This window comes from Cricetulus griseus, chromosome 6, assembly GCF_003668045.3.
Source record: "Cricetulus griseus strain 17A/GY chromosome 6, alternate assembly CriGri-PICRH-1.0, whole genome shotgun sequence".
NCBI classification, from domain to species: Eukaryota; Metazoa; Chordata; class Mammalia; order Rodentia; family Cricetidae; genus Cricetulus; species Cricetulus griseus.
In genome coordinates, this window is record NC_048599.1 from 98449072 (window position 1) to 98461274 (window position 12203).

At 40.4% G+C, this 12203-nt stretch overlaps 1 protein-coding gene across 6 annotated transcripts in view; it reads right to left on the reverse strand.

Moving 5' to 3' along the window:
* Positions 1-3938: 3938 nt before the first annotated feature.
* Positions 3939-12203, reverse strand: part of Osbpl6 (oxysterol binding protein like 6) — a 73694-nt gene continuing 65429 nt past the window's right edge. For all 6 annotated transcript variants that reach the window (XM_035446655.1, XM_035446654.1, XM_035446656.1 and 3 more), the window contains 5 exons: positions 10783-10927; positions 9373-9517; positions 6842-6968; positions 5290-5412; positions 3939-4047 (listed from right to left, as the gene is read on the reverse strand). In XM_035446655.1, coding sequence (XP_035302546.1) covers positions 3939-4047; positions 5290-5412; positions 6842-6968; positions 9373-9517; positions 10783-10927 — 649 coding nt within the window. The remainder of the gene's footprint in view (positions 4048-5289; positions 5413-6841; positions 6969-9372; positions 9518-10782; positions 10928-12203) is intronic.

The window sequence follows — 12203 nt, forward strand, 5'->3', positions numbered from 1 at the left end:
AAAGCATTTCATCTTTTAGATCGCAGTTTAGAAGACTGAAGCCAAGTCCTTCTTAGACAATTTGCCATTCTCTCTTTAAAAGCAGATGCTGCCAAAAGGTCTCACACCTCAGTAAGTTCTAAAGACGATGTTAATGAAGATAGTTTTTTCTTGACAAAGTGCCATACAATGTACAAATTTCGAAGTATACATTTTACAAATAAACCCAAGGAGTGATATAGAGTCTTTCCCAAAATCCATGGGGCCTTTGCGGTGGTGGTGGTGGGGGGATGACGGGGCCCCACAAAAACTAACCAACATTTTACTCAGTTCCATGGACACATTTTCCCCTCGTATTTTCCCACAAAGAACATTTCTCGAGCACAGAACAGATTCATAATAGTTTAATTAGATACATTTCATATATCCCGAACATAATTGCTCTCATAGAAATAAACTAATATTTTGTACACAAACTTTATTTACTGTGCCACATTCATTACATACTGAGCCAAGTGCAAACATCTGTTACACGCCCTGGTATGTGGAGCTCTGCTACCACAAATGCTTCATTATCTAGGATGACAGAGAACAGTGTTAGACAAGATGGATTAATTAAACCCACAAAAGAGTAACAAAAAAATGTTCTTTAGTATTAAGCAAAACAGGTGAGTTGGGGTTTCTTCCATAGAACTTCCCTCTCTCTCCAAGCTCCTTGGGACAGGATCTAAGGGTTGGTAAGTGGTCATGCAGAAAAACACAAGGCCAGAGCACAAAAGTTTTGGAAAATTGACAATTTGGCATCCTTGGTACCCCAAACCCCTTGGTTTCCCTCAGCCAGAAAATGACATTTGGTCCCTGCTCTCGAATGTAACAGACATGTACCACTAAAGGTATCTTAAATGAAGTTTATTTTTTTACACAACTACCTGGAGATTTTATGGACAGTATTTTAAAGTAATCCATGAAAAATAATGACAATTAAAAGTAACAAAACATTAGCAACACTGAAGAGTAAATTTGCACCTTGGTTAGCAGCGCTGAGCTTCAAAATGGTTGGTTTTTGGTGAGCCTCAGCAAATGCTGTCGGGTACCATTGATGAGTCCAGTCTGGTCACACCCTCAGATTCCTGTCACTAATTACTGCTTTTCCTAATGACCATCTCACTGGAGGGGAAGGAGCTTGGAAGTAAAGCATGGGAGAAGAACACAGACATACCAAGCCTTCCTAGATCCTTGTAAGGAAAAGCAAAACTACCTCCCCCTCACAACTCTCCCTCACAAATATAAAGGTTTATGTAAAATTCCAAGGAATACATCATGTTTTATCATGAGAATAAGCTAACATTCTACCCTTTTACTATTAAGCTTCAAAAGCCGGAATGCTATGTGAATGCAATTCCAATGGGGTTATAACTTTGTACTCACTGTGTGAAGACAAGGAGGGATGGGACCCTTACACCAACACAAGCCAGTGTTCCATTTGGAGGTGAGCTAATTGGGTGTTACAGGAGAGTCTGAAGCCTAACCGATCACTTGACGGTCATAATTAGGGAATCTGAATCTCAGAACAGATTCAAAATGGAGGGTACCACAACATGTGACTGTAATTAACATGACACTTCTCTCATTTTCATCTTGCAATCCAAATTAAAGTTTCAGGGTAGACCTGACCATCATTTACTGCTCATATTTGCCATCTAAACTTATTAGTTATCTAGTGAAGAAGGCCTTATCTATCGTTTCTCCTTTCTCCTCAGATAACCCAAACCCTGGGTACATTAGTTTCTACGGGTCTTTTGCCATTTGTTAAACAGACAGTCCCTATTATCTTTTGATCATCTCACCTTCTCAATCCTTCCTCATTGTACCTTTCTCCTGAAGGATTCTTTTCTTACTTAGGCCATTGTGAGGCAGTTTAGGAAAACAGTACTAAGTACAGGTGAGATGCATTTTAAATTGTACTGTAAGCTTTACCAAGGGAGGAGAACCAATTTCTGTAAGGAAGTCAATAGGACTTTAATATAGTTCTAATTCATATTGAAATTAGACATAATTGAAGGTGCACAGATAAAAGAACATCAGCTTAAATGAAGAAAAAAGTAGTCCCTGACAAGTGGAAGATTTTACAATTGTGAGGCAAACCACCTAAGATTTCAAACAGGAATGAGTGCAAGGAGAGGGCTATGTAAGCCAAAGCTTAACTCTGGCTGTGGCTTAGGGAACTTAGTGGGGAGCACAAGTCCATTCTAATGAGTGCCAGCTGTGTACATGATGCATGGACTTAGATGAATGTTATGATAACTAAAATATTGCTCCATAAAGTGGAAATTCTGTGTTTTCCTCCATGTTCTCAGCAGCAGCTTTGGGTTTTATGGTGATTTAGCCATTACTAGGAATGCTTTGCTGAGGAGAAATAACACCAAAATCGATGCCTCTTAACAAAATATAAAATGTCACTAACCTTGTTAGCAGAGTCTAAAATAACACTTAAATTCAGATGGTGAGACTCTAAGAATAAAACTCTGACAATAAAATATATGTAATTTTCTAATTCACTAGGAAGCCCCCTAAGGGGATTTATTTTTTAAACATACAGGCATTTATATAGTCATGTACGTGCAGGAACTTAGGAATGGCAACGCAAGCTTCCTACAAAAACTTCTGTGTACCTGTGGAGGAAAAAACAAAACCCGAAGAATTCAAAACACATCTTGCCCACCCCCACCTTTGGAATGGATAAATTTTTTAGCCTAAGTTTTTTATTTCTGCCCTTAGCAAGGTAGGTGATTAATATGTAACCATGTATTATATGGAATTGCTTGACTTTTAAAAAGGAAGATGATTTGCATAGGATCCATCTACATAATGCAAATAAGCTTTTGTTCTCTGTGGAATCTGAACAGTGCCAAGGAGTGGGCATGAGTCAGGGATGTACTGTATGGCCTTGTGTGCCACTCCAAAACAGTACTCTATGGTACCACCCAGCCCAGGCAGAAACTCCAAACGTTTGTTACTTCCTAATGAAGTTTTAACACTGATGTCAGGTGGCCAAATCAAATACAGCATTGCCAAGTACCAGGGCACACCGTGAGGTCAGATGGAGGAAGGATGGCTCACTATCTGAACACGGGACAGGAACTAAAAGAGCAACCTGGATGAAGAGATCTACTTAGAGTATCGTCCTTTAGCCCTCTTGTCCTTCAGGTCCACCACACTGTAACTCACTTAGCAAAGGAAAATGTGCTTTTCCTTATTTAAGCCTCTTACATTAGCTGAATCAATGTTCTGACCAAGAAAGTGAACCCATGCCAGGATTCTGATGATCTGTCCTTCACATACACCTATGAGCATACATTTAAAAAATGGTTTATTGTACATCTTTGCATTTCTTAAGGCATGAACAATGTTGTAAAGATGGAATGGGTTTCCGGAAGCATCATGTCTATTTTGACGAGGCTGGTACAAGCACACCACATCAAAAAACACACTTCAAGTCTGAACTAACTGACCACTACGGCCCAGGAGCTCCTAAGGTAGGGGATGAGGCTTTCAGACAGCAGACCAAACATGTAGTTTTTATTTCATTTTATACTCTCCTGATCCTCTTGAAGCACCGGTTGGTTACAGTTTGATCTTCCTGATCAACTCTTCTGCCTTTGGATCTTATACTCCCTTCTTTTAATCTGCTTTCCGAGGAGGGCATGGATTTCATTTCATTTATTTTTTATTGTATTTTATTTTTTAAGGAATATGGTTGCAGCAAAACAGAAAGGATCCAAAAGTGGTTAGGAGCCTTGTCTAATGCACTTTTGAAAATCCATTATAAAGATGAATAGAAAAGCAAATGGGAGGTTTTCAGTCGACCCAGAAACCACTCGTAGCTATAAGAAACATAATTGTGCATAGTTATTTATTCATTCGGAGTGTGGTGTTTTGGCTAGCTCTACGTCTCCAGTTTACCAAAGAACAGGGCTGTCTACTTTGCTAAACCCAGGGTCCTTCCGAAGCTCCCAGTAGGTGTCATTAGAAACCCAGGCTTCTCTTTGATTTGCATCAATAACTTTTCTGTGAAAAAATGAAAATCAACATTAGCCACAAATCACATCAAGGTCAGCTGATAACTCTCTCTCTCTCTCATATATATATATATATATATATATATATATATATATATATATCAAATAATATAAAATAATATATATAGTTAGTGTGCCATCTACCAACAATCAATAAGCTGGCAATTTCTAGCCATAAATAAAGTAACTGTTATCATTAAATAATTGAAATAAAAGCAAAAAGGGCAGGAACTAATTTTCTCTAATTACTTCTGGGTATGGGGAGAAAGCATCGAGGCCCAAACACAGCTCTATGAGCATTGTAAGGAAAAGCTTCCTCCCAGGAACAGAACATCAGTAGCTGCAAAAGCCTCTGTGAGAACCATGTCTGAAGGGCACACTGCAGCCCCGAAGGGCACACTGAAGCCCTGAAGGGCACCCTGCATACGTGAAGGGGACATTGCAGACATAAAGGGCACACTGCAGCCCCGAAGGGCACACTGCCTACCTGAAGAGCACACTGCAGACCTGAAGGAAACACTGCAGACCTCTGATAAGCACACTGCAGACCTCTGATAAGCACACTGCAGACCTCTCATACATAGTCACACTGCAGACCTCTGAATGGCACACCGCAGACCACCAAATGGCAAGTTTGCACTGCCACCCCAGGAGAACCATGAGATGATAGCTCTAAGGGGAGGGTGCTGCCCTGAGTTTTTCTGTGAAAACTCAGGAGGATGACAGATGATGGATCTGGAAACTACAGAATCATCTCCGTGATGTTTATGTAATCCTTTAAATAATCCTGTAGTAATCATCTTTGATCAAAGCACAGTGGGGCTAAATATGAACAGAAACAAGCTGTGTGTGACAGACATAAAATGAAATCCTAATGAAGTCATGGTGCCCTTGGGGATAGAATCCCAACCACTGCCTGCACGAGAAGCCAGAATACTGTTTTGCCACTCCAAAGAGTCCAGCTAAAGGGAAAACACCTTCTGGTGAGCTCCTCTCTATCTCACTGTCCACAGAAAGAAAGACCCATTAAGAAGAACTGACCGTTATGACAACTCACTTGTACATGCACAAAATCCAATTCAATATTTTCACTATTCAGTGTAAAGTTACCCAAGTCAGTTTAAGTTCTCTGGACACTCTGCAACCCTCTTTTTTTCCTTACCAAGATTTCCTCATGGCCTGTGGCAACCTTTAGTAAAACACAAACTCGCTGTAGGAATGGCTGACTTACTTAAAAAATTTTGGTATATGTTCAAGGTTGTTTTCCTCCATGTATCGTCTTCGAGATCTTTGGAGTTCCTCAACTCTTTGTTTTTCTGCTGCTGCGGCTTCTAAGTTTCCTTCTTCCAAAAATCTAAGCAGAATACAGTTGATATTCCAATGTTAACATCTTTTAGAAAAGAAATGGCATAAACTTACCTGCTGGCTGCTGAGAACATCCTGAACAGTGGTGACATGGCTGATGCCCCTTCGCCTCTGTCCCAGGCCATATGTCCCCCGCCTATCCATCAATTAATATAGTTTCTGCACATGTGGATTGAATTGCTACATTTAGGAACACAAAAGTCTGATAAGGGGGCACGTGACTGCTTTGGCCTTGAACACTTCTCTGGGCTGTCTGGGGTTCTATAACCTCAGTTGTTGTTGTTTTTCTGGAGAATGGCAGTTGAGGGTAAGAAGAACCTGAAGTCACAAGTTGGGTTCCTTTCTTCATGGTGCCAAATGCATTTGTGAAAGGCTATGGGATGCTGGATGGTGATTGGCTGTCCTCTATTCAGAGAACAGATTGAGAGGCAAGGAGCTTTCCTCTTTTACTGGGGAGCATTAGAACATTGAAAAAGAAGGTATTTTGAAATAGAATTGAGAAGGTGAAAATGGAGCCAATGATGATTTGTGAATGTTTAAATCTGTGGCTGGCATGTGGGACTGTGGTAGACAGGAACTTGCTAAACATACACAAGGACCTGGGTTGGATTGCCACACACACATACATACATACATACACACACACACACACACACACACACACACACACACACACACACACACCCCCTTTACATTTCAAAACAAGAGCAAAAGAGAGGTGCATAATACAATATACATTGTACAAAGTTAATTGCTGAATTAAATGTCAATCAGTGGGATACACATTCTGGTAGTGACATAAACTGCTGTTTTTAGTAGTGTACATAGAATCATATGTAGAACAGAATCAAGTGAAAATCCATACCAAAAACATTTTAGGAGGGGAAAAACTCCACAAATACCTGGGAAACAGAACTGATCTTAGGTGGAATGCAGATGACATATAGAATTTTAGAGGCAATGAAAATGAATTCTATAGAAGTGGACATCATGATCACATAAAAATAACAAAAAAATAATTTTGGTAGTTTAAGTACAATTCCACACCCTCTAGGACTAAGGTATGTGGTGAAAGCCCCATTTAAATTCGGATCACTTCCAGGCTCTCCTGGCACTCTTATCTTCAATTTACATGACACCCCACGTTACAGGGCAGTATGTGTAAAGAGGTCAAAAACACAGGGTGAGGCATGATTGTATAGTGACCACCTGAGTTTTCAGACATTCAGCAAATATGCAGAAGCTCTCTGTTAGATGGCCATCAAGTAAACTTCTGTTATAATCACCCTACAGATGCCATTTTGCCCAGAGTTAAGAAACCCAAGCATTTCTGAGTGAATATGGGGATGAAAGGATGCATGAAGGAGCAAACAAATGATGGGGAAAAGAGACCCGATGACCTTTGCTGCAAGCCTGACCTTTGATCTGGCCGGAATCGAGCATCTGTGGGAGGAAGGAGGTCCTTCAGGACAGGATCCAACTCATTGAGCTCCACCGCAAACCTTGTGAAGCCATAGTAGAGCTCGTAGTTGGTTGGCAGAGAACCTGGAGAGAGGCCAAGAACAGCTGTGAGAGGGAAAGACTCACATGGAGGGAAGGAGCCAACTTACCTCATCAGGAAGAGCACTTATTAATGAGAGCCCAGTTTACAGACCGACTTGTACTCATGAATACAACATTATGACTTTCTTCCAAGTAATTAAACTATTTCTATTTTATTAGGTGAGAAAGTTTGTGTTGATGGTCAGAACTGAAAGATTAACATATTTAATAAAACCCTGCCTTTAAATAAAACCTGTATTACATTAATAGTCTTAGTTGGCTAAACACAGATTTTTTTTCCTGTGGAATATTTAATTAGGGTAACTAAAGACCAGGCTAGTTAACTACAAACATTAACATTTCACCAGAAACACCTGCCATTTACTTCCTCATTAAAAAAGATACAGGTATAAATATTAGTATTTCTTTAAAACATTTAAAAATTATTTTTAGCGTTTGTTCTTTGTGTGTGTGTGTGTGTGTGTGTGTGTATGAGAGAGAGAGAGAGAGAGAGAGAGAGAGAGAGAGAGAGAGAGAGAGAGAGAGAAAGAGAGCACCATATGTTTGGTGTCTTTCTTTGGCTCAGTTTTGTCTGTTTTTCTCAAAGCTTATTTTTATTTATGTATGTGTGTCTCAGTGAAACATGATATGTGTGTGTGGGTACCCACAGAGTCCAGAAAAGAACGTGGGATCCCTTGAAGTTGGAGGTGCAGACAGTGCAGGCACTTGTGAGCAACTCTATATGGATGCTGGGAATGACCCCAGTCCTCTGGTGGAGCAGTAAGTGCTCTTTACTGCCAAGTCACCTCTCCAGTCCCAGGGATTTCCTTTTCTCCCATGTGGATTTTGGGGGCCGGAACTCAGTACTGGCAGCAGGTACCTTTACCTTCACAGGCATTTTGTGGGCCTGTAGGGGACAGTAAGCCACACCTGTTAGAGGCTAGCTACAGGTGTGCTTACTGTCCCCTACAATTCCCCTTTTAGTCTAAAAGAGGATTAAAACTTAATAGTGTAAAGTATCCAAAATTAACAATCATAAAGGTGAAATACAAGAAATCTGCTATTGCACATCCTAACCATGTCTATTTCCGCTAAACCCTAAAGTCATCTGAAAGAAGTGTCCAAACCTGAACACCTCCTTTAAGGCATGGTCAGGCACACCTGTAGCCAGCCTCTAACAGGCGTGGCTTGCTGTCCCCTACATGGGAAATTTTTTTATTTCATCTTAAATATTTGTTTGTGTGTGTCTCACACACACATGCATACACAGTTTGAGCTATAGCACGTGTACAGAGGTGAGAAGATAGACTAAACTCAGGTTGTCAGGTTTGGGGACAAGTGCCTTTAATCTGCTGCTATCTTGCCAGCCCTGAGAACCCCCATCTATCCATTGAGCCATTCACCGGGCTATCCATCCATCTACCTACCTACCCATTTACCTTCCTTTCCTTTCTTTCTTTTTAATACTATCTCACTTTGCTGTTCAGGCTCATCTTGACTCCTGGGTTCTGCAATCCTCCTATTTCAGGTTCCCAAGTATGAGGACTACAGACATGCACCATCACTCCTGGCAGTGAGGTAAGACACTTGCTTGATACCCAGATAGATCTTCACTTATGTAGAACCTCAAATTTATACCTCAACCTCTTATTCATGCTTATCAGTAAATTCAAGGTCTAATCTATGTTTGCTTAGCTTACTGAAGTATTTCAACCTCCTAGGACAAGGCTGATGCACGGTCGATACTCAGTAAGTAGTTACTAACAATAGATGAATTAACCACTCTACCATCAGGAAATTTAGAAACACTTAACAGTGTCTTTTAGGAAGCCAATAGCTAATTGTGAAAGTTGGAGATTACCTGACAAATTCCAATTAAAATAAATGTCACATGGAGTTTTTTTGTTTTTTCCATTTATACTTTGTATTCAATTTATGCTAATGCAGGATCTGGCTCTGCTGATGTCTTTTGTTAAGTGTCTGCATGTAGCAGTTTTGCTGCTCAAGTCAAAAAGATCACTTACTGTGGGAAGTTACTGAATTTAGGATTACAGGTATTATATTTCCTTGCATTTATTTAAAAAGTAAACACCATGAACAAGGGCTTGCTTATGTATTTCAATTATTCAACTATTTAGCACACCTAGCATGTGCATGTATGCATTATGTTTAAAGCAATTTCCCATGGCAGATTTTAACAGATCAGTTTACTGCATGTCAGTGATTTAGTCCATTTCTTAACTATCAAGTATCAAATAGTGGATTTTACATGTAACTTATTTGTTGAGTGTAAAATAACTGCAAGTGCCTTGAGCATTTACATTTTAGATTTCACTATTAAAAGACAAACTGCATGGTATGCCCCACCATTCCCTCCCTTCTGTTGCCCAGAGCCTCCTGGTCTCACCTGGTCTCCAAATGCACTTTGCAGAGGGAGCCACCCCGCAGTAGAGCCCTTCGTGCCACTTCCCAAACAGCCGGTGCACCACTTTCCCCTCCTGGTCTATCACCACCCCCTGGACTTCATTCACATTGGAGTTCCAGTAATTCACCTGGAAAACAAGCAACCCCAAGGGCTTTAGTAACAACAACCTGTCCTTTCTATATGCAAAATGTTTTCCCTTGGGTGGCAGCTCAGCACACTTCACATACAGGGAAGGTTGTTCTTTCCCTTGGGTGGCATCTCAGCACACTCACACACAGGGAAGGTTGTTCTTTCCCTGGGGTGGCAGCTCAGCACACTTCACACACAGGGAAGGTTGTTCTTTCCCTTGGAAAGTAGCTCAGCACACTTTACACACAGGGAAGGTTGTTCTTTCTCTTGGAAGGTAACTCAGCACATTTCACACACATGGAATGTTGCCTTTCTTGCTTTCTATCTCACTAGGGTCTCACTAATGTAGTTTGAATTGGCCTGGAACTTCCTGTGTATCCCAGGTTGGCACAAAACTCACACTCCTTTTACCTCAAACCTGAAAGTGCTTGGATAAGTGTGTGTGTGTGCCATAATCATTGGTTAGATTAATTTCTAAGTAGTGTATTTGATTCCCAGTACAAAAACAAACACCCCAAACTTCTGCTCCATGCCACAGCATGATAGCGTGTCAATCTCTAGCTCTAGATCAGTTGTTAGCAGAAGAACCCAATATTAACTCACATGTTAGTGATTTTTGTCTTCAGATTCTTTCCCTTTGCTCATGGGTCTTAATGAACTTAAACTGGACATGATAGCAAAATAATTGGCAAATTCTGTAATGTTCTTAAACAAACTTGGTTGTGTGCTGTATTTCTACTTCACATCAGCGTTACTAGGTAAAATTCCACAGGCATTTCTTCCCATAACCATTTTCTAGTAAATAAAAGTAGCACTTTCTCTTGGCCCAATTGGGATAGCTATAAAACAGGTTAGATGGGTTTGGGATGACTGGTAGCTATCGTCTCCATGACTCTGTTCAAGTATTTTCAGGAACTGACAACTGTATTAAAATCAGAACCCTAAATAATATCAAATAAATATATTTATGTTGTAAACTAGAGGGCTCTATATAAGAATGAAATGTGTTCTAGAATTTTACTTAGTGTCCTGGCTGACTATGTAAAAACAAGTTCCTTTAAAAATAAACTTATTTCTCCTTTGACATGATATTTTTGGCCTCCACAAATTCAGAAGTTTACATTCCTCACTCAACTCTGTAAGTCAATTGTACTTTCTTGTCTAAAATGCCCCAAAATATGATACAGGGTAGATTTCCTTCAATTTCTTCCTTAGGAAGCATTCTGTATGATCCTTCCTTTTCTGTTCTACAGTGCTTCTTACCTTGACAAATGTGAGTTTGCAAATGCAAACGCTGCTTTTGGTATTTCTAATGGTCACTTCACCATAATGCTCGATCCATCTTCTCCCACTGAGGATATTGTGGATGCATGTGGTGACTTTATTCCACACATAGTAATCTCCATACCTACGAAGAATACGGCACTGATCAGAAGCAGTGGACACAGATGTATTACTGTTCCTACAATCGAGAACAATCTTTGAGTAAGACTTCTTTTCCTCTCATTTCTTAAAAACTTCTGTGTAGCCATAAATATGCACAGCACGATTCATTTACTTAAGGAATAATGAAGTGTTCTCTATGGACCTAAAGCTGCTAAGTTCAGTAATGCCTCTTTTCTGCCCCTCTGGGGCTAAGAGTATGCTAGGGGTATAGTGATGTGTAAGCAAATACTCAAAAAAGTCAAGTATCATGAAGGGTTACTCTTCACAAATGAACAAAGCATCATGAGAACAGCAGGTGGGGTTAGTCCTTAGCTTTGCAGGAATATGGAGTGATAATCAAGCAAGAGATACCAGATGGGGCTGGCTCTGTAGGTTTGTGGTGGGCAAGTGGGCACTGTACATGGGGGAAAAAGTATCTATAAGGCACAAGGGCCAGAAGAACCTGGTATCTGGAGTCCTGTCAGTGGTGTGCTCCAGGTCATGAGGAGGGCAGGGAAGGCATTTAGTGACCTACCAGAGAGTCTACATTTACTGGCAGCAATGAGTATTTGTGGAAGGACTAGAGCAAAGAAACTTAATCAGATACACATTTGGGAATGATAATTCTCAGAACACTCTCATGGTACATTGTCATATTAAAAGTTAGGAAGATGGATTCATTCTTTAGGAAAAAGATGAGAAGGCTAACAAACCTATCTACAGCACAAATCCAATGTACACTCTGGGGAATGATGTAGAGAATTTTTGCCAAGCAATGAAATGGCATGGTCACAAATCAGATGTAAGTACACAAATTATGCATATTTTCAAGTATAATTATATTTCATAAGGAAATAAAATAATTCTAAGGTCCAACTGGTGTGATATGGGTATTGGAGACACCAGATGGGGCTGGAAAACTATTCTTCATGAATTTTTCACTTATTAAAAGTTTATCTCTTTCATCTCACCTTTCCTCATATCCAAGTCATCAGCAGGTTGTGTATGCATATGCTAGCATGCTCGTGTGTGTGTGTGTGTGTGTGTGTGTGTGTGTGTGTGTGTGTGTGTGTGTGTGTGTGTACAGGCATGTGTGTGGAGGTCAGAGGGTAGCCTCAGGTTCTGGTCTTTGCCTTCTGCTTAGAGACAGGGTTACTGTGTTGTTTCTCTGCTGCACACTGCAGGCTGGCCAGCCTGTGTTTTCTGAGGATTCTCCTGTCTCTACCTCCTACCTTCCCACAAAAGCACTGGATTACAGA